General features: G+C 44.9%; 1 protein-coding gene across 1 annotated transcript in view; it reads left to right on the forward strand.

Annotated features, from left to right (window-relative positions):
• The window catches only part of LOC119398474 (microtubule-associated serine/threonine-protein kinase 3-like), a 36063-nt gene extending 11713 nt beyond the window's left edge, over positions 1-24350 (forward strand). Inside the window, exons 10-12 of the mRNA XM_049412094.1 lie at positions 1157-1296; positions 19890-20237; positions 24093-24350. Of these exons, the coding sequence (XP_049268051.1) occupies positions 1157-1296; positions 19890-20237; positions 24093-24350 (746 nt within the window). The remainder of the gene's footprint in view (positions 1-1156; positions 1297-19889; positions 20238-24092) is intronic.
• Positions 24351-25620: the final 1270 nt, after the last annotated feature.

Raw genomic sequence — 25620 nt, forward strand, 5'->3', positions numbered from 1 at the left:
CTGATGCACTGTTGAACATCTGCGTTTCGTACTTTATACCAGATGTATCCGGAGATTTCTCATATGACAAGAGCGACAATTTACCAAGATTTTTTCTTAGCATTTGCTCTTTATGCAGAAGGAAAACGAGAAACCGTATTTTAAACGTAAGATTAGTGATGACCCACGAGTCGTTTTTTTTTTATTTTACTGACTACTTAATAACTTCACTGGAGTGGAAGAGAAATGAAAAGAGATGCAGATACGGCCTATATGATATTTACTTCACTTTACTTTGTACCTGCTGTGATTCAGATCACTACTCAAACCAACAGGAAATGTCGAAGACAGTGGGATGAACGCATAACAAATTGTAGGTAATTCGGTGTATTCCTACGTTCACAAGCGGCCCATGCATTCTGATAATTCGCTAAAAGCCGATTTGGAAAGAGACAAAGCAGGAAGATTACAAAAAGTTGGAAAAAATTAGTGACCACACTAAAAAAAAAGATATGGGAAATGAAATCTTAACAAATAGAAAAAAAAAAAACAAGCGTCCTACAGTATCGCAAACCGTTTTGCACGGTACAATCCTGTATGGAAAAGCGCTGGCTAGTGCTTACACCAGGCTCTTAGCCAGGGGGGGGAGGGCATTGGCCTCCCCGCCCCCTTTCGTAATTTTGATAGAGCGTGGTGTTTTACTAAAAATTAATAATAGTCAACGCCTTCAGCAAAGTGCTCCCCCACCCCCCCCCCCCCCCACCCGAAAAAAATTCCTGACTGCGGGCCTGGCTGAAACCATTTGCCAGCACACGAAAACATATTATAAATGTAGGGTCGCACATTGACTCCGGTCAACCTGACCGCGCTGATGAAGACTATGACATCTCGATGAGAACACTTTTCTTGGCCTCCGTGACACTTTTCGAAATAAAAAGAAGCTAACAAGCAATGATAAAATATTGGGGATTGAGAAGATTGGATGCTCAGAGATAAAGCTATAGTCTCTCGCCTGAAATCGGATGTCCTCGCTGATATCGTAAATCAATTGTTTATGAGTGGCGAATTTCCGTTGCAAGTATGCAAGCCTTTTCAGCATGTCTAATGGCCCGTGTCACGTGGTCCCCGTGTCAACTGAACATGACGATGATCTCGAACTCGCGTTCCTTTATTGCAGGCGTGGAAGGTAAAGAAAGCTTGCCCGCCGAGAAGGTGGACATCGTGCTTTACAGGAATAAGAAGTACTTTAAGTTCTCTGACTTCGGTTTCACCCTGCGGCGCGTCAGGGGAGAGGAAGCGAACTTCATCTACGTGGACGTGAGTAGGCCACTTCCTGAAAGCCCGCATTTCACCGTGAGCCTACGAGAAGCGCACACTACTCGGGCATTTCACTCCGGAACGCGCCCGCTGACGTTGTTCGCGAGTTCTGTGACCATTCTACAGTGCCTGTAGCTGCCTCAAATTTGCCTATCTTTGAAGTAGGGCTGCATGAAATTTGTGGATTAATAAGCACGCAGAGCTCAGGTGCGGAGTGTCGGACTGTGTGTTAAGTGGAATATGGGGTACAGTTCACACCTACTATGCCGCCTTGCGATATCGCCTGAATAAATCAGGGTGAGTGGAATACGTGGACCATTACGTGCTTGTTTTCTTTCAACGCGATGACGTTAAAGAGCTCGTTTCGCAGAAATTCCGGTGTCGGCGTCAATGATTGCAAAATAGCGTTCTCCGTGAGCGAAAAATCGAGATGGATGGAAAAAATAAAAATCATGAAGTCTGAGCGGGAATCGAACCCAGGCCTCGTGCGTGGCATGCAGGTGTTCTCTACCACAGATCCACGACAGTGCTTCGAACTCTTTCGAAAAAAAAAAATAATAACGCCATACAGGTGTTAAATAGTGCGACGAGGAGCAATACATGCCCTGTTGCGTGGCAGAAGCGGTCAGCGGGCATCAAACGGCGTGAACCATGTGTGAGTGGGTGGTTTAAAGGTCCATCCATTACAAAGTGCTCCGCATAATTAACCATTATCACCAGCAACAGCATGAACAAAGCGGGCAGCTGCGTTGGTGCGCATATTATATTGCCTTGCGGACGCGCAGCGGGTACTTGCGGACGTGTAGTTGGACGCGTAGTAGGTCATCCTAGAGTGTTGAATTATGGCGTAGTGGGCAGTTCGCAACTTTACTTGCAGTAGTCATTCTAGGACAGCTTAAAACGGCCAATGTTAGGCGCACAGACGTTCCTTTCCTCGCTGGCACGGTTGTGGTGGCTACCGAGGAGCGAAGCTTGGCTAGGCCGAATGAGAAAGCGATGCGAACGGGACCAATTACGCTGTCGCATTCTACTCGTTAAGGCAAAGCTCAAGCGTCCCCCAAGTTTTTTTTTATCATGTACTTGAATCGCACCGCCACACGCATCCAGGTCTTTTCTACAGCGCAGGCTTGACACAGGAACTCTCCTTACTGTTGTCTGCCACCACACCATAGAATGTAAGGGACTGTGTGGGATCGTGAAGGGCTCTAGCTCTGTCAACACGCACTTCCTGTGGCCAGCCCTTGTCTGTGTGTTTTGTAACGTTGATTGGTTCATAAGGAGTTTACAGAACACTGATATCTGTTTTTTTATTTTAACAATTCGAAGAATGCCACATTACATCAGCTAGCAAGTAGAAGTCAGATTACTTGCTGTTTTGAAATTAGTTACTGTAAATAAAATCCTTGCTGTTTTTAAGGTCGTTACCACGTAATGTAACGAATTCACAAACGCTTTCGCGGGAGCGGAGGGGGACAGTTCCTGCGATTGTTTCCCTGCGGCTGTGTTTATGGACGCTAACATAGCCCTTTACTTCGTAGCTCCTCATGAGTCTATAGCTTATAAATTAGGTACCTATAAAGTATTTTAGAAAATATATTCGAAATTATTTAGAGGCAAGGAACATGGTATGCTCTAATTAAGTAATTTCCTCGAGGTTCTCTTTATCGCCGGAATATACATTTCAAACATACATGGAGTAATAATTGGACAAGTAATAGACGAATTTCTGAAGCATCATTCAAGCCTTCATTTCTATATTATGCTGTTAGCTGCGCCTAAAATGACCCCGTTTCTATCGACATATTCACTGTTATTCTCCACCTGTTTTCTAAACGCATTTTGCTTATCCCGACGTCTCCCATACTTTCATAATTTTTAATTCCCGCATCTTTCCATTTTTAATTCACGCAAAGACAGGTGCGATTTGCTTTCTAATAACACTCGCAGTTACACTGAACCGTGTTGTATTACGGCCTTGTCCTTTGCACACAGCAAACGCGAGGATTTCGCGCTCGTAGGCAGGCAAATCGCAGAAAACTGTGCACGGTAGTAGCGCAGTTTTACGACATACTTGTTTCCAGCTGACTCTCACCGCGAAGGACACAGCGGTATGGTCTCACCTGATTCCGCCCTTAGCGTCAGGCGAACGACACCACCAGGTCGCCCATTAGGATAAGTTGAAGCTCGCCTGCACACACAGCACACGCCATCGTGAGTGCTGTCTGAACGGCATTTCCTTGTGCGCAGACTCCACCGTCTTCATTAAGGCTCAGCGTTCGTCCCATCATTCTCATCTTTTTAATATGTCGTATTCGTGTCTTTATGCATAAGCGTAGGGAATGACTAAGGCATGAGAATGGAAACGTAATCACGCGCCCGCGAGTTAAACTATATAGACAAAAAAGTTTGTTTTTTTTACATTATTTGCAGGGCACGGAAGTGATCCAACAAAAATGTAATTCTTGGCTATTACGTGCCAAAGCCACGTTATGATTATGATGGACGCCGTAACGGGGACTCCGGACTAATTTTGACCACCTGTGGTTCTTTAACGAACATCTAAATACACACTGGAGTTCTTGCACTTCAACCCCATCGAAATGCAGTTGTCAATGCCGGGAATCGAACCCGCGTCCTATAGCTTGGCAGCTCGACAGCTTACCTGCGAATCTACCACGGTGGGTGGAAGTGATTTAATAATTACAGCCTGGTTAGATCATTTAGAGGCACTAATCTCCGGTTTCTGAGTTTTCGGCGACTTTCCAATTTGCAGCCGGTCAAAAAAAAAAAACAAAGCCAGGCTTTCTTTTAAGTATTCAAAATGGCCTTCGTAAGGCTATGCGTTTCAGAGCAAACCTCGAGTTCCTCACCCATCCTGCCATGTGTTTTTAAAAAACATGGCAGGATATGTGGTAGTTCGTAGACGCGCAGCAAGACGCTCGCAAAAAACGCATACTATTTTCGTTATATCGACGCTACTATACCATTCAAGAAACGATCCGATAACGTAAGATCCTAGTTCCTAAACTGAAACTAACACTAACATAATTTTATCTTAGAACAGGTAATAATTACACGTAATGGTAATAGGCTTCAGTCAGTGGAAAGGCTGCAGAGACACACCACCTGCACCAGCAGCAATACGACTATATGATACACTGAAGTGGTTGAAAAAAATATTTTAGCAGATTTTAAAGATTTTAATAAAGAAACCTTGGCGAACATTTGAGCTTCGCCTTCAAGAGTAGAGCGCGATAGCGTAATCTGGCCCCGTTCGCATCGCCTTCTCGATCGCTAGCCTGGTTTCGCTTATCGGTGGACACCGTGCCGCAAGGAGAGGAACGTCTGTGCGCGTAACACTGACCGTTTCAAACTATCCTATAGAATGCCCGCTGTGAGTAGAGTCGTAGAGCCGCGAAGGGCCCACTACGCGATAATTCTTCCTTTTGCGAATGCGCGAAGTACCCACTAAGAGTCCGTAAGGCAACACGCGCACCCGCGCAGCTGCACACTTGGTCGATGATGTTGCTGATAAAGGTGATTAATTATGCCCGTGCGCGATGCAAATGGCGGGCCTTTAAACCAACAACTCATTGCGCGATTCACATGTTTTGACGCCTGGTGCGATTCTACGCTTCTGCCATGCAATATTACATGCGTTAAGGAGACTGCTCGCATTACATGACATTTGTATAGTTTTTTTTTTCTAAGCTGTTCGAAGCACTGTCGTGGCTCTGTAGTAGAACATCTGCTTGCCACGCGTAAGTCCTGGGTGCGATTCCAATCGAGCCGAAGATTTTTAATCATTTATTTGCATCTATTTCGAATTTTCGCTCACGAACAACGCTAATTTTTCGCTCACAACCAACGACGCTGACACTGACACCGGAGCTTGTGCAGAACGAGCTATTTAACGCTATCGCGTTAATAATTCATACCAGTATATATCGTGATTAGGTTTATGTGAAGAGACAGGCATTCCTTGTAAGACGCATCGCAAATGTCGCGATAGCTAAGAATATTCGATGAGGAACTTGGCAATTGCTATTCTTTGGACACATATTCAAAATTTATAAGGTGTAGTAGTGAAATAATGTCTTAAGAAATCTAGGGCCTCGCACCACTCAAACAGTTTACACGAAACTATACTCCGTTTCATACATCAGGTACAACCAGAGAACAGCTATACACTTAGAGAAGGGAAACTGTACTTTTGACAGTGCAACGGAAATAAGGGTAGCGGTGGCGTTATGAACTAAACTAGCCGACCAAGAGATGCCGTTGTACAACAGGAAACGGAAATGAGTTTTGTGCAATATGGTTGCCGTTTCTCGTTTGTGGTTGCTGTGCAGTGCGCTCCGGTTGCCCGTGCTCGTACAGAAGAAATAAATGTATATGCCACGTTTTGTTCACTTACCGAACCCTGCGAGTGTCGTAATGAATCTTCTGAACCGTCTTCTGTGAATGCTGCGAAGGTGCCAGGAGACGCCATAGCCTCAACTGGCAATAACGTACACAACACCGGCGAATGAGTAAGCTTGATAATGTTTTATTACATATTCATAAATCATTACAAGACAAAATACATCACTGAACGTTCACACAAGCAAACAACGTGGTTACATCGTCAAGTAGTGGCTCAAAGCACGAACGCACGAGCAAGAAGTACCTGAGCAACGAAACGTATGTATACGCTCGTGTACACTATAATTTCCCTATTTCCTCGTGCCAATTTTATGCAGCCTCTTTGGGACATCACCTGGCCGGTAGCTTTGCGGAGAGAATACGATAGCTTGCAGCGCAAAACTCACTGGCTGCCTTCTCTCGACCTTTTGACTTCACATTGTGAGAACCACCCGAATCCGGATTTTCCTAACTACTGGCTTGCTTGACAAGTTTAGCATAGTAGGTAAAATGCCGCGCTGGTAAATGCGAGGACGTGGGTGGGAATTCCCTCCACGACGGCCGCATTTGTTTTGTTTTATCGCCTAGGAACACTAGGCGACAAAACAGATGCGGCCGCCGTGACGGGCATTTCAGTGGTGTGTGAAAACCGAAAACACGTCTACTTAGATTAAGGTGCACATTAAAGAACCCCAGGTGGTTAAAACTGATGCGGAGTACCCACTATGATGCGCCTCATAATCGCATCGTGGTTTCAGCACGTAATTTTCCAAAAACGAATGAATATATTAAACTTCTATAGATTCAAAACTATTGTAACTGGTGGAGCGAACCTATAATAAATTCGCCCTGGATGAAAAATTATCCTACCGTCTAGTTTCTCTCTGCAGAGGCAATCGGCTAAGTTGTCCAAAGAAACAAGTAATGGCTCGGAGTAGCACAAAATTTGATTCAGCTTGCAGCTGACCGCAGACAAATTGGCTGGGAAAATTCCAACCTTTCTTGGTAAAGAGCCCACTTGACAGCACGGCAAGTGCCCAGAAATTAACAGGTATTGTCTAATCATTCTGTGCGTTCCCACATTTAAGTAACCACATGCTTAATTCACAACACAGATACATTACAAACACTTCATGGTCACAACAATACTGTTTGAAATATCAGTACATTGTTTACAAACACATGGACAACAAGTAAAATTGTACAACCATGTCATGAGCTCCTTGGATTGCTTATCCTTTTTGCTTAGAACAATTATAACACAGCAGTATATGAGCACACAAACAATAGTCTTGAACTGCTAAGTCAATTTTTGCAGCAGACTGCCAAGTCTTTGCCTGGCTTAATTCTCTGTTTTTGAATTCCAAATACCAGAGAATCCTAATATGTATAAACATTTGCAGAAAAAATCTGCGACAGTGTGCACTGCAGAATAGGCCATTAGCCACCACTATCATAATATGAAGCAGCTTCTCTGACACCCCTCTCAAGTGTGCTACAGCACCTATTTCAACAGATAATGCTTTTTCCAATTTTCTGACAAAATTGAAAGCTGCTTCTGTGGGCACTGTTAAATTTCCTAGAATCTTGTCCTGCACCTCCTCTGCATTGAATATTATGTAGATTTGGTTTGGTGAAGACAAATTTGGCTTTTGTTTTTCAAGAGGTCCCTGCATTGTGAGCATGGTGCTTTTTTTCGGAAATGCTTGTACTAGGTATCCTGACACGTAACAAACTATGTTCGATTCAAGTACACCTGCTGGTTCTTCGGTGCCATCGGTGTCTGAAAGGTTTGAGCTGAAGGTGTCGGCCACAGTACGGCTTTCTTGATTGAGTCTTAATTTCTTTAGCTCAGTTAGAAGAGCAGCCTTATCTGCTTCGCAGTTGCTGCCATCTGAAAGCTTGAATAGCTTCCCGACAATGATATGCCTGTGACCGGCAGTGAACTCAAATGTGCTTGGAGTCTCGTTACAGCCGTGCTGCTGCCGAATGATCCCAAACAAGTTCTCCAAGGGATCCCGATTCAGACGAAGAGCGAGCAAAAATTTGAAGTTATAGGATTCATGCAGATCTGCCCACAGCATACCAACCGCTTTAATCGTCACCTGCCAGCCCTGAATGGTTCTTGGTTGCCTAGGTGCTTTGAATTTCCAAGATTTAATCCATGCAATGCAAGAATTTGCCCTGCAGAAGTATTAATTGCATACCTCATTTTTCTCTCAGTTATCTTTACACAAGAACTGTTCAATGAATCAAATAACTGATCTATTTTCTCAACAAACTCAGCCGTGCTTGTGGCTTCTGGTGGTAGAACATTAAATGCTATGAATGCTTCTATTGCTAGATAGACACTGTTGCTGAGCACCCGAGAGGCCCACTTCACTTTCATGTTACCAAATGCACTTTCATAGATGTGCCTGTCGGTGAGCTTGGCTAGGTATTTTAGTTTCAGGTGATGTGTTCATTCATACAAAGTCTTAATATGCCTCCAGGAAGCAACCTTATCACCAATAGAAATATCATGCTTCCTCAGATTATTCCTCATACATTTCAAGAGGTGGGGGACGTCAAAAATGAAGGAAATCTCTTTATCAGTAATAAAGGGCTGTCAGGGCTCGCACCCAGTGCCTTTGCAATAACGCAATTGCTGCTACCCTGGTCACAGACCAATGCTTTGACGAAGAGGCCACATGCCTTTAGCTCTATAATTAGCTTTTTCTATAACATTAAAAGGGGCCCTGTGCGAACTGTCCTCTCTCCTGTCAAAAAAGCTACTGGCTGTATCCATTTCTTCGCTATCCCAGAGACCAACACGGGTGCTGCAGTGTTCGCTGTGCCATTTTTTCTTTCTCTGGCATTATCAACATATCCATGTATGATGTCTTCCTTAGGGTCATACTGCAGATTTCTTTTTAATGAAATTTTGTCAAAAATCAGGCAGCAAGCTCTGTCTTGAATTTCCTTTTTTTTTCCTTTTCTTTGAATAACTCGAGAATCTGAGGCAGAACTCCTGTCTTTATATTTACGGCCGACAGCCACGTCCTTCAGGACTTTACTGTGGGAATGCTTAGTACTAGGGGTGTGCGAATATTCGAGTTTCGAATTCGAATCAAATACTACCTAATCGAATAATTCGATTCGACTTTCGAATAGCTAGTATTCGAACTTTCGAATAATTCGACGGGACGAATATCTAAAACGTGACAAAGGCCAATGGTGCAACTTGGTGAAGGTGGGGTGGCTAAATTGACGCTAACGTCGTTACAATAAGCCTTTGTTAAAATTTTCACCGATTTCCTGGTTCGAAAATGAGCGCATGTGAACATTAGAGGAGATTACGTTATTTCAGCACGTAAAAAAAAGAGACAAGAAAAGTGGCAAGCCCTTCTCAACTTCGCTTCCGGACTTCTTGCATAGTTCGGTCGCATATGCCGCAAGGGCCGTAAAACATCCCGACTGGTCCGCGAAACCCTTGGTGATTGGTTTCAGATGCGAAAATTTGTTCACGCTGTGCAGTCGCCACTGCCGCACTGACCACTCGTTCAGAAACTCCCTCGTTTCGGCGCGCAATCCAAATGCTCCTGTGAACGGGTGCTCGAAGATTTTCGGGCCCAGAGCACCCAAGGCGATAAAGCACAATAACGTGACCATTGTCAGATGAGCCGTATTGCACGGCCATAGGAAAAAAGAAAAGCTATCTACCGTACCACCCTCTGTTGCCCATTAGGAGGTTAAAAGTGGCGTTGCTGACTAGAATGGCGGCTCTTCCATCAACATGGTTGCACGCTCATAAAAGATGAATTACCAACTCGCTCAACAATCAATCCTTCTAAGCTCATAAAAGCTAGAAAAAGGAAAAAGACTCCCGAAGAAGCGCGCAAGCTGTCACCATGCCGTAGCTTACTTGATCTTTTTTTTTTGTCTTGCCGTAACTGGCGGTGCACGCTTCGATACTATTCGATATTCGATTCAATATTCAATATTTTCGACCACTATTCGGCACTATTCGATTCGAATTCGATTCGAGATGAAATTTCACTGTTCGCACACCCCTACTTAGTACCTTTGATAGATATTTATATGCCTCAGGGCTTGTAAAGTAAAGACTGAGGGCAAACTGTCTGAGTGGCATCGACCATCGTCTCCCATGTTTTTTCAGTGGCTGCAGATGCATTTGCACTCTTATAATTTCCAAAAAGTCCCTCTTTAGGTACCTGCCTGCTTCAAGAAAAACTGCGCATGAGATGCAATTGGTCTTTGGGCTTTTTAAGTCTTGCAACAATTTGATGGAGGTGGGAGTTCTCGTCGCAGTAGCGCTGAAGCCTCTTCATAGAACGTGGAGTGAGCACCTTCCGGGTACTGGTCCTGGCTCTAGAGGTTCCTGGAAAATCAAAAAGCCACATCACTAATGTTAAGTCTAAGCAAGAGGTTTTAAAACTTACGCTTTGGTTAAATGGTTTGCTATGTTTGGTAATTTGCATTTTAATGCAACGTATTATTACTTGTAAATTCGTGTGCATCTTTCACAAAATTTGCAAGCTATGCCCAAATTGAAATACCAGGTCAGGCTAGTGTAAAAGTCTAATTTGGTGGTTTTGCATATTACGACAAGAAAATAAACACAGGCAAAATGTATTTTTGTTACACAGCCACGTATATGGCTGGCCAAAAGTAGGCACACACCCAGTGGCAGATAGTAAAACGTTAAAACAAAAGTGCATTTATTTAATAAAAGCATCCATTTAATGTAATGCGCTGTAGCATTAACCAGTTGTAGTGCCAATATTTATGTACTGGGGATGTATGTGGGAATATTTCCTTTTTGTTTTGTAGAACGAAGGCACACTTACTGGAATTACTATGTAATCTTGCATTAATCTTGCTTTAATAAGAGGAAGAATACCTACTCTGTGTAGTTGGTGCTGTTGGCAATGGCTCCTGTGCCCCCTGGGATGCTGGCTTTTGTATTGGTGGAGAGATATTGAGGGGCACTGGAAAAGAATGCTGTATATCACTATACAAATTTAAGCAGGAGCAATGGCATTGTGCTTTATTTTTGGAAAGCTCCCGCTTACTGGTCTCACGCCTTGATGCTGAGAGCTCTGGAGAGAAGTCGGGGAAATCTTGGTATTCTGAAAGTACACATCATTACATTAATTCTATATCCGCTTTAGAAAAAAACCACATCAGATGAAATACACACTTTCAATCAAGTAAACAATGAAACTTACCATCTACGGAAGCAGCGAAACGAAGCTTCGACACTTGTAACGTAAGAAATATTATTCGCGAAATCACTGCCGTTACAGGGTGGAAGGTACAAAATACTCATCAGGCAAAATTTGTTAAAAAAGTTGGATTTTATAGTAGCCGTGACACAAGAAAAAAGATAAGAGTTTCTCAACAATCTCGACGGTCCCAACACACACACCCCTACATTCTGGCGAGGTGGGTCTCAGATCTCAATACCGATGGAGAGGTATGAGACCCCCAGAGACCCCATTAACTTTAGGCCGCCTTGACTTTAAGCACTGCTGATAATAATCTAAATGTTTCACACAATGTAATTATTCATGAAGAACTAGCTCCAAAGCACTTAAACGTTCTCTCTCACCTAATGCGATTACAATTACGTTCAATAACCACCGCTGTTCGCACCCCTCGCGGATATTTGATCTCTTTTAAAAAACTTGTGCTCGCTTATTAGAAACGCTGCACGCATAGCCACTTCAAAATGCCTAGGCGTCCTATTGCAAATCACGCGCTATAGACAATCCCTTTAAGTACATACAGTACACCGAAATCACAAACCAGACGTGTCGCATGTGAAAGTTACACGGCAATGCAAAGCTGACGCAGAACAATATGTGGTTTATGTGTTTGTCATTAGTAAAAACATATCAAAGAAACGATGACGGGCCATTGAACAAGAGCATAACTGACGCGTCGGTTTACTTGTTTACGGTCCGGCATCAACAGGTCGACTCTATGAAAGCGTCGAACGTAACCCTCGATCTCGATCGCTGCGGCATTCCTAAATTCGCCGGTAAACTGAGTGAGCTACTATTGCTCTAAAGACTAAAACGACGTCTGCGAAATAATGCGAAAGTTGCTTCCGCATTTACGAGGCCGCCGAACAATTTGAACGCCAACGGCCACGGAGAAGATCGATACAAATTGGATTTTGTTCCAGTTAGTCATCACTGAAGTCTTAAAACGTTGATACTTCAATTAAAAAGCAGCTATACAAATAAAGTCTAAATATAATTAACTCTCTAGTTGTCCGAAGCAAAACAACGTGTTTGAATATATCACTGGCTTGCGCAAAACAATTTCTTAAAGGGGAAAACTTGGATGGTTTAGCGCCTCTAGCAGGGAAAATGCAAACTAAGATAGCCGACCGCTAAAAGAGGAGTCAGTAGCTCCACTCTGCGCACATATCCATGGAACTTGCCGCGGTCGATTTTTTCGCCCTCTGCGGCGATCGCTAGAACTTGAGACTTTTCGGGGCCTGTGCAACGTTGTGGAAGCAAGGCAAGAAGTTCGGTCAGCAAAATGTGTAAGTCCGCGCGTTTCGTGCTTGGCCTCCACGATCATTTCCGGCTGCGCACTGCCGGAGCCAATCGCGGCGATCGCAATGCAGCAATAGACGTTAAGCGATCCAGAACAACCTATTGACAACTGTATAAATAACGGGCTTTGTTTATTCGTAAGGCACGAAGCACCATCATTTATTAGTGAGCCTTAAAACATTAACAACAAAAAAGAATGGCATTACGGGTGGTAAATTTCTTGAACTATTTTTGGTTCGAAACCGTGTACTGCAATAAGTCTCGCTAGCTTCCACAGCGTTGCACAGGATTTATGAAATGGAGTTTAGACAGAACATTAAAACACAATAACATAGAAGTGGAAGGAGCTACAGAAATACAGCGCACACGCGCTATACAAAGTGTGACGTACGGACTTAGGGTCATGATTTATGCAGTACTTATTAAATGACACCGACTGCCAGTAAGCAGCGCGTTCTTTATCGCAATAAAAAAAACACTAAGATCGCTTTCGACTTATCCTGAACTTCCCTTGAGCCCAAGTAACGAACGTGACCACGTGCGTGGTCTCGGGTCATTTGTCAAGAACTAATACGCATTAATCTTTCGTGCCTCTCATTTAGAACAAATATGGCATAAATATAACATAACAGCAGTATGGGAGCAGAACCTAAACACATGCAAGCCAATCTCACGCAGGTTTTCTAAGCACGACGAAAACTATAGGTATGCCAGTGGCGTAGCCAGGAATTTTGTTCGGGGGGGGGGGGGGGGGGGGGCTCACGTTGCAGCGCGACCTCCTCATTGAATTTTTAGAACGACTAAGTATATGAATAACATTTATTTATTTATTTATTTATTTTATTTATTTATTTATTTATTATATCCTCAAAGGTCCCGTGTGGGACTTTACATGAGGGGGTGGGCGTCATAAAATGGCGTATCGATGAAAGTGTATGTTAGGATCTGGTTGAGTCTGCTTCCTGGATGGCATTTTTGAAGCGCGCAAAATCGCGGATGACTGCTGCTTCGTTCGGAAGGTCATTCCAGTGTCGGGCGGTGCGCAAAAAGAAGGGCTGCTGAAATGAGGTGGTGTGGGCACGTGGCGGAATCACAGCATTTGGATGATTTGTGCGATGACCTCGATGGACCGGCTGGATGAGGTGGTTGTCACGCCGGTTTGAATAAAGGAATCTGTGAAAAAGGCAGAGACGTGCAATACGACGACGAAGAGCGAGGGTAGAAAGATTTAACTGGGATTTGAGGGCGGAGACGCCCGAGTAGCGGGAACAATCTGAAACAATGAATCTGGTTGCTCGGTTCTGTACTGACTCAAGTATTTCGATATGATTAGTTTGGTGGGGGTCAAAGACAGCAGATGCATACTCAGGTTTTGGTCTGACAATGGTTTTATAAGCGAGTAGTTTAACGGAAGGTGATGCCATGGAAATGTTACGGCGTATGTACCCGAGAGCGCCGTTAGCGGAGTGAATTATGTGATTTATATGGTCGCCCCAAGATAGGTCACTCGAAAGATGGACACCCAGGTATTTAATCGAGTCAGTAGCAGCTATATGACAGTTGTTGATTGTGTAAGTAGCCGGCGTGTGGTTTCGGCGACGATGGAAAGAAATTAGTAATGTTTTTTTCGCATTAAGGGACATCAACCAGGTGGTACACCACTGCTGAATGCGTGAGAGGTCATGCTGTAGAGAGGAGATATCGGTGGGGTTATTTATAGGGCGGTAGAGGACACAATCATCAGCAAAAAGACGGATGTTAGATTTAACGGAAAGCGGAACATCGTTAGTGTATATTAGGAATAAAAGAGGCCCTAGGACGGTGCCCTGGGGCACGCCGGAGAAGACATGCGAGAGGTCGGAGGAGTGATCATTAACATGCACGAATTGTTTACGGTTTGTTAGGAATGCTTTAATCCAGTTAAAAACATGCCGATGAAGGTTTAGACGCGAGGTTTTTAGAAGGAGACGGGAGTGGGGTACCTTATCGAAGGCTTTTTCAAAATCTAAGAACAGTGTGTCAATTGGGATGTTACGGTCCATATGAAGGTGAATGTCGTGCAGGAATAATGTTAGTTGGGTCTCGCATGAGTGACCTTTACGAAAGCTATGTTGGTTTGGGTGAAAGAAGTTTACGGATGATAAAAATGCAGCAATATGAGAAAAGATGACGTGTTGCATGATCTTTGAACAAACACTAGTGAGCGAGATTGGTCGGTAATTACCTGCAAATGAGCGGTCACCTTTCTTGAAGACCGGAATGACCTTCCCAACTCTCCAGTCTAATGGGACTTCACCTGTGTCGAGTGACTGCTGAAAAAGGATTGACAATATGGAACTGCATACATGTTTAGTATTTTTCAGAATTTTGGCGTTTATGCCATCTATACCGCATGACGAAGAGTTCTTTATTTGGTTAATAACTTTTACAATTCCCTCTGAATTGAATTCAATCTTTGGCATTGGCAGAAAAGCAAAATGCGGAAAATCAGGAACTTCGTTGTTAGGTTCGTTAGTAAAGACGGAACAAAATGCAGAGTTGACGGATAAAACGTCGCAGTCGGCAACGGGGGATCCAGAAGTGTCACAAAGAGAGACTGTGATTTTGTCGTCCGGTTTCATAATTTTCCATAAGCGGCGTGGGTATGTACATGTATTACCATGTACATACATTGTCACTGGTATTACCATTAACATGTATTACCAGTGACAATTTGTATTAGATGCTGCAAACCACTTCTTGAATGCTGCCCTCTGTTAAGAACGAGTAAGAAATGTGTTTTTTTCGTAAAAACATTACGTTGGCATGCCCGCAATATCTTTCCAGGAATAACTGTCTTCAATCTTTTCAATATTTTTTGTGTGTGTGCGTAACAGGTACGGCAAATATCACGTAAACTTCGGAACTGCATTAGTTTTGAACTGAAGAAGCGCCTGATAACAAAAAAATGAAGTCCATGAAATAACCAGGACGAGATGAAATATTTTAATGCAGATTGTTTACGCAAAATGTTCATCTTTTTGCACAAATGATGCGGCCAGGGAAAACCAAGAATGGGAAAGTACACCTCGAATACGGGCAAAACATAAGTCACCGGAAACAGTGCGCAGTACGCTTACGCAAAACTTCACAAATGTACATTTAAATATGCAATCAATAAACGGAACTAAGCAATGATCACTATACATAATGCCCAACTGATATGTCCTTGGGCCAAGCTGCTGTCTCGGACGCACCATGTGGACAGAACTATAAAGGAAGAGCGCAGAAATAACGAAAGAAACTATTTCAAAACTGTTTTAAAAGTGCGAACCACTATTGTGCACTCAATATAAAAGGAAGGTTGCCGCTTCTAGTTCGAAAAGCAATGAAGAACAAGAACGACAAATGAAAGTAACAAACAATGCTGCTAGTACGGCTTCCCAATAGTTGAATTTGTTTGGTAACGCCGCGTATGCCGACCTCTCAGTGAACAAGGTGAAGCTGTCGATTGGCTGGTAATGTCCACCTGATGCCCGTATTCTTATGCTTATATTAGGTCACAGTGTTAACTGCTAAAAGGTACAAAATCCTCACGGCTTTAAAAGGTGGTGAACAATAATATTGCGTCAGAATTACGGGCTCATTGACCTGAACCCTGGAACAGCAGTGTCTTTTCGTTTCGTTTGCGCTGATTTTTGTCCTGCTCGGTATCAAAGGACAACGTTGACCCGGCGAGGAAGCTTAGCGAAACGGTGATGTCGACATTTCTGTGGGCGTACAGAAGTGCCTGGCCAACCATGCGTTCCTCAGACATCGTGGAGCGTAAGTAGTTCTTAAGTAACCTCATGCTTGAAAACGTTCTCTCTGCGCTGGCACTGGTCACTGGAAGGGCGACTAGAATCCGGAGTAGCTTGTACACATTCGCATAGAACCTGCTGTCGCAATGAGAGAGGGCGTCGGTTCCAGTACCGGGGCGCTGGTTTGCTGCTTTGTTCGCCCACTTTGTCCACCATAGTCGCAGTTCTCCAAAACCAGCCGTCGTTTCGACGTCATGCGCAAGAACGGTCAGGAGATTTTCTGCTCCTTTCTCCCGATCATCTTGCATTGGTGGTATTGCGGATGGTACAATTATTGAAAAGTCCTTTAGATGTGCCCTGTGCTTTTCGAACCGTTGGTTTAACTGGGCTAGTACGTGGTCCATGAACGGAATGAACAGGGTTCTGCGAAAATATTCTTCCGCGCTTTCGAATGCATTGCTCCCAAGGTTTTGCTTCCGGACACCGGCTCGACGGCTTCAGTCAAACATTCAGTTTTTCTGCTAATGCCTGCACTTGTGCAAATATTTTTGAGACAGAAGCATTCGTGTTGTTGCGGTCACTTTCAATTGTCTGCTGTATCACTTCTATGTCGTCAATGGCAGCGCTCATGTCGATACTCCTCGTCTGCAGCTTCTTTGACAGTGGCAAAGTCAGTGCTAACACCTGCTCCGTCACATGCAGGCTTACAAGGAACGCTGGTGAAAAGAGTGCCAACATTAGGCTGTTTGCCTGCACTGGACTTTCGCCATTTCCGTTAAACTTAATCTCCTCTAGTGCTGCGATCAACGGCTCAAAGAGGCTCACAAATGAAAGCACTGCATCATGCTTCTCGGCCCAGCGCGTTTCGCATAGTCCCAAAAGGCGCTGCCTTGTAGACTCAGGACCAGCTCAGACTTATCATTTTTGGCAAAACGTGTGAGCGGCTAGAAGATTTACGGAAAAAGACTGACGTCACCTTCAGAGTCCCAAAACAGTTTCGAATGTCTATGATGGAGCATGCCGCACACACAACTAGATTAAGGGAGTGACACGCGCAGTGAGTACATAGAGTGCGGCTGGATATTTCTCACGGACAGCAGCTTGAACACCATTCGTTTTGTCGGCCATCGAACTTGCACCATCGTAGCCTTGACCACGGAGATGCTGCATGTTAATTCCCATTTCTATAAGGAGCCTTATGATGGTGTCGGCGAGGGCCCGGCTATTTGGTCGTGAATTGGCACAAAGCCTAAGAACACTTCTTCGATCCGTTCGCATCCTTATTAAGGTACGTTGAAGCTGCTCGATACCAGCAACATCCGTCGTTTTATCAGCAAGTATGGAGAAGCAGCCTGCAGCGTTTACTTTTGCGACTAGGCTTTCCTTGATGATTGCAGCAGAGATTTCTATAATGTGGTTTTGTACATCTGGACTAAAATATGAGGCCTTATTTGGGCAACTTTCCAAATGCTTTTTTAGATCTGTGTCGCCACAATCTGCGCGCATGCGAAGCAGCTCTCTGAAGTTGCCTGTATTTGTAGAGGAGGCTGTGCTTGAATCCATTGGACCACTGTCTCTATGTCCACAGAGAGCCACACCTTGCCGCCTGCAAAAGAGAACTGTCTCAACAATAGGCTGTAACTTCCTTCGGGTCTCTCTTATTTGAATTTGCCTGCCATGGTCCAGCTGATCAACAACACTGGGCACATATCCTGAGAAGGTTTGAAGAAAACTATCGGCTACCAGATGAGCGTCAGTGTGATATTTAGTGACTTCATGTGCGCCGAAGACTTCGAGGACGTGCTTCCACTTTTGGAATGGCTTGGATACGAGGGCCTTAGTGCGCGCATGTTGGCCCTTGCCAATCTCACTTCTGCTAAAAAGGACACACACTCGGCAAAACGCACCCTCTTGAAGCGCTGAGTAGCTAAGCCATCGGTACCTGTCCAGCCAAGCCACGTAAACCTTCGTTTCTGCTTAAAATCGTTCATAGACTTAAACATATAGCATGGCGGAGGAATCCAAGGAGAAGCTAGCAGTTGATGTTTTGTGTCATCATCCAATTTTGAGCCATCTGTGTAGAGCCCGATATCAAACTTGCTTCTGCTAACATTTTGAGGGTCAGAAAAAGATAAATAATTAAATAAGTGATAATCAGGCTGAAGCCCAATAAGTCCCACCACCCGGTGACGCCGCTGGTTGATGGTGTATGAGAGCACGAAAAATTTCGGGGGGGGGGGGGCTGAAGCCCCATAAGCCCCCCCCCCCCCCTGGCTACGCCCCTGAGGTATGCATAGGGTGTGCTCCGATAATGAGTTATTTCATAAGGATGGCGTGGCTTTGCGAAGTTAAATTACCAATTTGAAATATTTTATGTGCAGTTGTAGAATGCCAGAGAAGGCGTGAGCTTCGCGCTCACGCGCCTCTGTAGCGTTTTTTTTTAACCCTTGAGCTTCGTCATATTGCGCTGACCATTATTCACGCCGACATAAAAACCTAGTGTGCTAAAATTGTTTGTAAGAAGAAATTCCGTCTACTTCCGAAGGAGGCAGGCTGATGTTAGTTATACGAGCAGCTGTGAAACAGCTGTGAACAGCTGTGAAATGGTCCCAGGTATTTTACAGCTGTGAAACAGGTATAACAGCTGTGAAATGGTCCCAGGTATTTTACAGGCATTTACAACAGAAGAAAAATTATGTAGTTCAGTCACGGAGAAGTTGCACTAAATATTTCTTAAACATTCGTTGTGCTTATGCACGTGATTCTTGATAATGCGCAATGGTTAAGCCTGGTATGCTTTTCGAGCGCTGAAAAAAAAAAGTGTTCCGACACAATATTCGTGGGCAAAAGTTTAACTTCCGGATTTTTTTTAGTTAATAATCGTAGCGAGGGTTAAACTTTTGCCAAGCCCGTATATGGATGTATACCGTAGTTCTAATACACGCAAGCTTTAATTGCGTGAAAGGTGACAAGAAAAAAAAAGCCTTGAATAACTGGCTGGCCTGTTTTCAAGTTCACAAGCTGATTAAAGGTCTGTGACTAAAGCCAGAACAAATGAAGAGCACAGCAACAGCAAAGGCAGAGAAGAAAAAAAATGCCCCCACCTCCCCGAAGGGAATCGTGAGGAAATGCGAATGCATTTCTTGCGACGAAAGAGGGTACCGTTGCCGTCAGACATTCGCCTTCACCGACTTCTGCCATCGCCTTGAGAGGCGCCCAGCCAGCGAACGGTTGAGAGTGAGGCGCCAGCGTTCTCGGCTCGGCGTTGGCGTTTCACAGCGGCGTCTCGAGCACACATTTCCGGATGTTCTTGAGAGGCGCCCAGCCAGCGAACGGTCGAGAGTGAGGCGCGAGCGGACGGGAGAGTGGGGCGCCAGCGTTCTCGGCTCGGCGTTGGCGTTTCACAGCGGCGTCTCGAGCACACATTTCCGGATGTTCTTGAGAGGCCCCCAGCCAGCGAACGGTCGAGAGTGAGGCGCGAGCGGACGGAAGAGTGGGGCGCAGGGAGGAGAGAGAGCGAACGGCGAGAGAAGGAGCGGCGAAGCACTGCACCTACCCTCTCCTACACTCTCTCGCACCACATGCTCCGGTGGCTAGGGGCGAGGATAAGCGCGCGCGCCCGCAGCTGTTGCTATGGGAGAGGGCGCCGCGGACAACGCCGGATGCCTTACATAGCCCGACTAAGAAATGCATTCACATTTAAAATGTTAGTATGGCTGCAGTTTCCAATTACTTATGGATACTGCTTCTTCAATCGCTGTACAGCTATGGCATAGCTGCACCACGCTTTCGTGACGCTGACAGGCGCCGCCTTCTCTTTGTGCCGATGGCTGCATAGGCGGTGACCAAAGGCTCACCTGCCGACGTGGCCAAGGTGCTACCCCTGGACGTCCTCATGAACGTGAATGGCGTCCCGGTTGGGGAAACACCACTGGCCCAGATCAACAAGATCATTAGTAGCGTCGGCGAGCAGCTGGCGATATCGGTGATGGCATCGAGTCCGTACCGGCTGCTGACGAGCCGCCGAGACATGCTGGGCATCATGCGCAGCATACCCCGGGAATCCGCCGTTGTTAAGGCCGCCCCGGGCAGCTCCACCGGCGGTAAGACGTACGGTGTCACCATCCTCGACGTTGACGTCACAGACGAGAAACTCAAGCGATCGTCAAAGTGCTTCATGCTGTTGGTGAGGCTCAGAGGACACGCCTGAACATACAGGTGTTTCAGCTAACCTGCGTAAAGTTTTACCATGGTAAATATTTCGCTGGATGGAAAGAAAAGCTGTAAAAAATTAAACATACAGTTACCTTAGCATAGATAAAATAATCCGAAGTTGCTGAACAAACTTTACGACTTTTCTATTGAATATTTTTCGTTCGAGTTACTATTTAAAGGCTAGTTACGCAATCTTTGTTAATTACCCAGTTTATCGGATTGGCAGTTATCTTAGCAGGGACGAAATATTCCGACGTTTCAGAACAAATGTTGAAAGCTTTTAATATAGTATTTTTTGTTAGAGTTGCTAAAATTAGGCAATCTTTGTTAGTTACCCAGCTTGGCGAATTGGAAACATGTGCTGACGTGCTGCGTACAGCTCGGAACACAACTGGGCCAATTCCACATCGGTAGCGCATATGTTTGTTTTTGTATACTATGCGCAAGATAGCTGAAGCACCCTGTATAATAGACTTCAAGTATTGCGAGACTCGTTAAGTTTATCAGTGGTGAATTAGCGATGCGCTGTGTCTATCAAAGTGCAAATATACTCCGACCTATACTGTAACCATTCGATAGCTTTGGAGACTACTACAATGACATGGTGACACATATATATGGTCATAGAAGCGAAGGCTAGATAATTTTCGGAAAAGCATGGTCGCCTGCGGCATGATCGCTCCACAAAATAAAAGCAATGCGCTGCTGTAAAGCAGTTTGTTCATTTCAGAATGCGGGCGCAGCTAGTGTGATGATACGACTAATAACCGCATAGCCTCTGTATTTCTTCATTCTGTTATGTTACGACGTCGTCTTATTTCTTGAATCCTATAGATAGGCTATACATTGAAATGTCTTTCCTGTCGCCATTTTGTTGTTTATAAAATGACGCTGTCCTGCTTTTCGATCATGCGTTTTCATGGCGCCATCGCCATAAGACGAATATAGAGTACGTAAACGCTAGCGAACGAAATAAATGGTAGTCTAATGCATATGAGACTAGTGTAGATCCCACAGACAGAGGATGTTGGTTACACACGCAAAGCTTTCATGAGCTAGAAGTAGTGCATTACGACGAGAGACGCGCTTCAGATTTTATTCAAAAACGCACTTTCCGGTCATCATGGTAAAACTTTCAGGATAAGAAGTTTTATTCTGCGTTAAAACTTATTTATTTATTTATTTACAGATTACCTACATCGCCATATAGGCATTACGTAGGGGGGGGGAACAAAGACATAACCAGATTAAAGGAACGCTTGCAGGGATATATACACACATATAGAAATATCAACAAAACATTATCAGGAGCAACATGAGTATAGATCACCAAATACAATTTCGAGACACGTAGTACATACATTTGTTGATGCAAGAACAATTTCCCAACATAAAAAAAAATAAATCATTATCTGTTACATTTACTAAGTCGTCTGTTAAACTGTTCCAATCTCTTATTGTTTTAGGAAAGAACGAGTAGAAAAGAGTGTTGGATCTGCATTTAAAGCGTTGAAACGCGTTGAATTGCAAGACAAGACGTGATAGAACCTTAATCTTGCCTCTGCGCCACAGGTAAGATGAAACACTCGCAGTGAATTTTCGCGACATTCGTTCCGTTAATTAGTACGATTTTTTAAACGTGAGCTAAACAGCAATATATCAACAAGGCAATAGAAATCCGGGAGGGTTTGCATGGAAAGTTGCGCTTCAATACGCGAACAGCACGGTGCGCTGTTTTCATCGCGCTCTGACCTTGATGGCAATAAAAAAAGATGCTAGCTGATCCTTGATTGTATCATGAATGACTGTATTGGCTTTTCATCACCATCCAGGCTACAAACACTTGAAAAGAAATGCGAAACAGCAGAGGACGTAGATTTCGCACTGTTCGCGTTTATTTCATTCGCCATATAGTACACGCTTACACGACCAATGCGTGTTCTCACCGGCACTACAGGGACGCACAAAATCGCGAGTTCTACAACATAGAGGGAGGGAGAGAGATAGTAGCTCTTGAGAACCACAGGGCGGGTGAAACGTGTGTTAGCATCCCGTCCATTGCGTTGACAATGACGGAAATTATCTGTGCAAAAGAGACCATGCGTGAGGCCAAAAGAGACCAAATGTACATATTATGCCTCCTGGAATGTCGATTAACACTCAGTTGAAGTCTAGCGGCTATCCTGTGTTTCTGTGTAGTCTTTAGTGGTGTGTGTTCACTATAAAAAAGGGACTCATTAAACCAGTACCAACCAGCCCAGCTAAACGCATTAACGAGGTATCGAGAGCTTGCAGGCATAACTGAGTGTAACAAGTAACAACTGAACAGCATCTTACTTCACGCCAACTGTTCACTGCCTACGATCGCCGTGCATGGTCCGCTGCTGAGCACAAGGCCTCGACTTCGATTCTTGGTCGCGGTGACCGACCTTCGATGGTGATCGAATGTGAAAACATTCGCGCGAATACTGAAAGCCTGTGCGCCCGTGTGCCCGGTTAAAGTATTCAAATTACTCCAATAGAGTGGGCCTTCTAAGGCAACACCGTGACGGCGTGGGCTGGTCGGTGAACAGCGCGCAAAGACGGACCATAAGAAAATGGACAAACAGCGTTTTTAAACAACCTCTTATGACCGTTCCCTTGATTCGGGATGGAAAATCGACAATCAGTACCTACTTCTACTTTTAAAGCGAAATGTTCCAGCTGAATACTTCCCGGATATTTCTCCCCATGGCTGCTGTTGCTCACCGTGGCTGCTCACATGGACAGCACATATTACGAATCGGATTACGTAGTATCTCTTAATATCTGACGCTTATAAACGATGGCGTCGGTGGCAGGCTCCGTGCTCCACGGGATTGATCGTGAAGCCTGACAGGAAATACCTAAATATTAGATGCGAAGTATCTTATGGCGGAATCCGGTGGTGGTGGTGGTGGTGGTGGTGTGCGGCGTGACCACCCACATTGCGCATGCGCATACCCTCTCCACTCTCCCTCTCCCCATCCCCTCTCCATTTTCCCTCTCCCATTTGCCCCTCTCCACTTTCCCTATCCCCTCCCCCTTTCCACTCTTCCTCTGAAACGCGGGCTAGACATGCCGAGATTCTCTCCTGAGCAACGCCGCGATGAGCACCAGCGCATGCGCGTCCCCTCCCCCTCTCTCTCCTCTCCTACGCTGCCCCCCTCTCGCATGCCTGCCGACTGCGTTCCCCGCTCGCCCTGTGAGAACTAACGGCCAGGCTAGAGGGAAGACAAGACGCGCGAAGCGTTCCTCTTCGCGTTCCACGACGCGAGGTCGGTAGCATGCCCAAAGAACGCCAACGGAACGCGATCGTGCAAGTGCACCGGCTTCGCATCGCCTCATGGTCCCCTTTAGAGGGAAATGTTTTTAGTGAAACCAATATACCCTTCAAGAGCATAATACATGCAGCTAAGGCGAAGGTTCATATACCTTCTTTCAAATGTTTGGCACGTCTGCTTGATCGACTTTTTTCCTAGTACCTGGCCGGTCTTGAAGGTAGTGCAACGGTAGATTGGCCTGATCCCAGAAATGGCTTAAGTTCACCGACTGGAGATGGTTTGCGCGTCTCGCTTATTTTCCGGGCAGTTATGTAACAGGGTGTGCTACAGGACGCAAAGGACGAACAGTTTTGCATTATTTAATTGCCCGCCGCTTTACGCATATTGATTTGCATAGATTCCAAAATATGAGAAGTGCCTCCGTGTGTGCGTGTATATATATATATATATATATATATATATATATATATATATATATATAGTATTTTTTTTACAACTTAAGCATGTGCGTGATTCGCTTCCAGCGTGCCGACGTCGCCAGTTGCAACAACAAGATGGTCTTCCCGGGTGACGTAGTCTTCGAAATCAACGGCACGTCGGTGGACGGCATGTCGCGGCCTCAGGTCGATCAGCTGCTTAACACCGGAAAACCCGAAGTCACGCTGTGTGTGGTGCCTCTGTCGCCAATGCGCAAGAACCGGTACCTGATATCCAAGCTGCTCGAGACGGGTGGCACTGACATCAACGTCCCGTCGAAGTCTACGGGAGCTACTATTGGATGATAGCTTCACTATATTGCTCCTGCCCTACGACATTTGTGTTGAAGTATATGTACGACACCTGCATTATTGTGCTTGGTGGAAAGAGCTAAAGTTAAGAAAACTTGCTTTACACCAAAGTGAGCTTCCGTCCATAACGCATATGTTGCGCTGGCAGATCTCACCACAGCACATTTGTGTTATATTAAGCTGTGTTCAGAATTTATTTGTATGTGCATTGAAGTTGAACGTGTCTATCCTGTTTTTTTTATTTCTTTAATCTTATGTGGGTTACAGTGGGAATTCCGGGCGTGCATCTGAGAGGCGTGGCAAACTCGGAAGCGGTGGTTACGTAGGAGTGTAGCTATTGAATATTGGATGTTTAATGTATATGGATATAGCAACGCTTTTCAGTGATTACGAAAGTGCACTAATAGGACTTCGCAGCCTGGTAGCATCAGGGACACTTCTTTCTATCACTGATTTCCCTTAGCTATTCAGTTCTTTTTGTGTCATCGAGTGAGATTAGGTATAATCGCTCACTATAGTGCGCGCACGTGGCAGTTTACGTTATGTCTAGGCGATCGGTTTTCTCCGCAATGCAACCAGCAAGAGCGAGCAGGCCCACCTCACATTTTGCTTTTCGCTTGAGGAATGAAGGCGGCTCGACTAGTTTAAGCATAATGTACAAGTGAAAATTTAAGACTCTTGCGAACACGGGTCAGCGTGTATTTATGGCTGCTCCTCCGCCATACTCGCACTGAGGGAATGAGTGTGAAAATAAGTGCGATGCTATGTAAACACTTAAGGCACTATGTCCAGTGCGCCCGTTCCAAGAAAAACTGGCAAAACAGTGGCGTGCAGGCCTAGAAAAAAATAAAAGAGCTAGCGAAGTCCTAAGTCGTGTGATGCATAAAAACTAGATAACGGCATGTTTACGTAAACCTTGGTTAAAAGATATTTCTGTATTTATGGATATGTGCTCTTCCTTGCCTTACGCATTTTGTAACCAGGACCTGGGGACCTGAAGGCCCCGTGAGTTGTCCGAAGTGTGCTGATCCATCTACTATAATGTGGAAATCCCACCCTCCCCCCACTTCCCCATACGCAGTTGTGTTGTCGCCCGAAGATATAGACACTCACATAGATAACGAGAGGGGATCCAAGTTTTTACAATTCTTGCAGTAATTAACAAATAAAAAGCCAGGAACGATGCTTCAGCGTCGTTTGTTCAACTCTTGTTAATCGCCTATTGGTTTTCACTCGCGAGCAGTAAGCTTGGTAAACCACTGCG

This window comes from Rhipicephalus sanguineus, chromosome 1 (genome assembly GCF_013339695.2).
Source record: "Rhipicephalus sanguineus isolate Rsan-2018 chromosome 1, BIME_Rsan_1.4, whole genome shotgun sequence".
NCBI classification, from domain to species: Eukaryota; Metazoa; Arthropoda; class Arachnida; order Ixodida; family Ixodidae; genus Rhipicephalus; species Rhipicephalus sanguineus.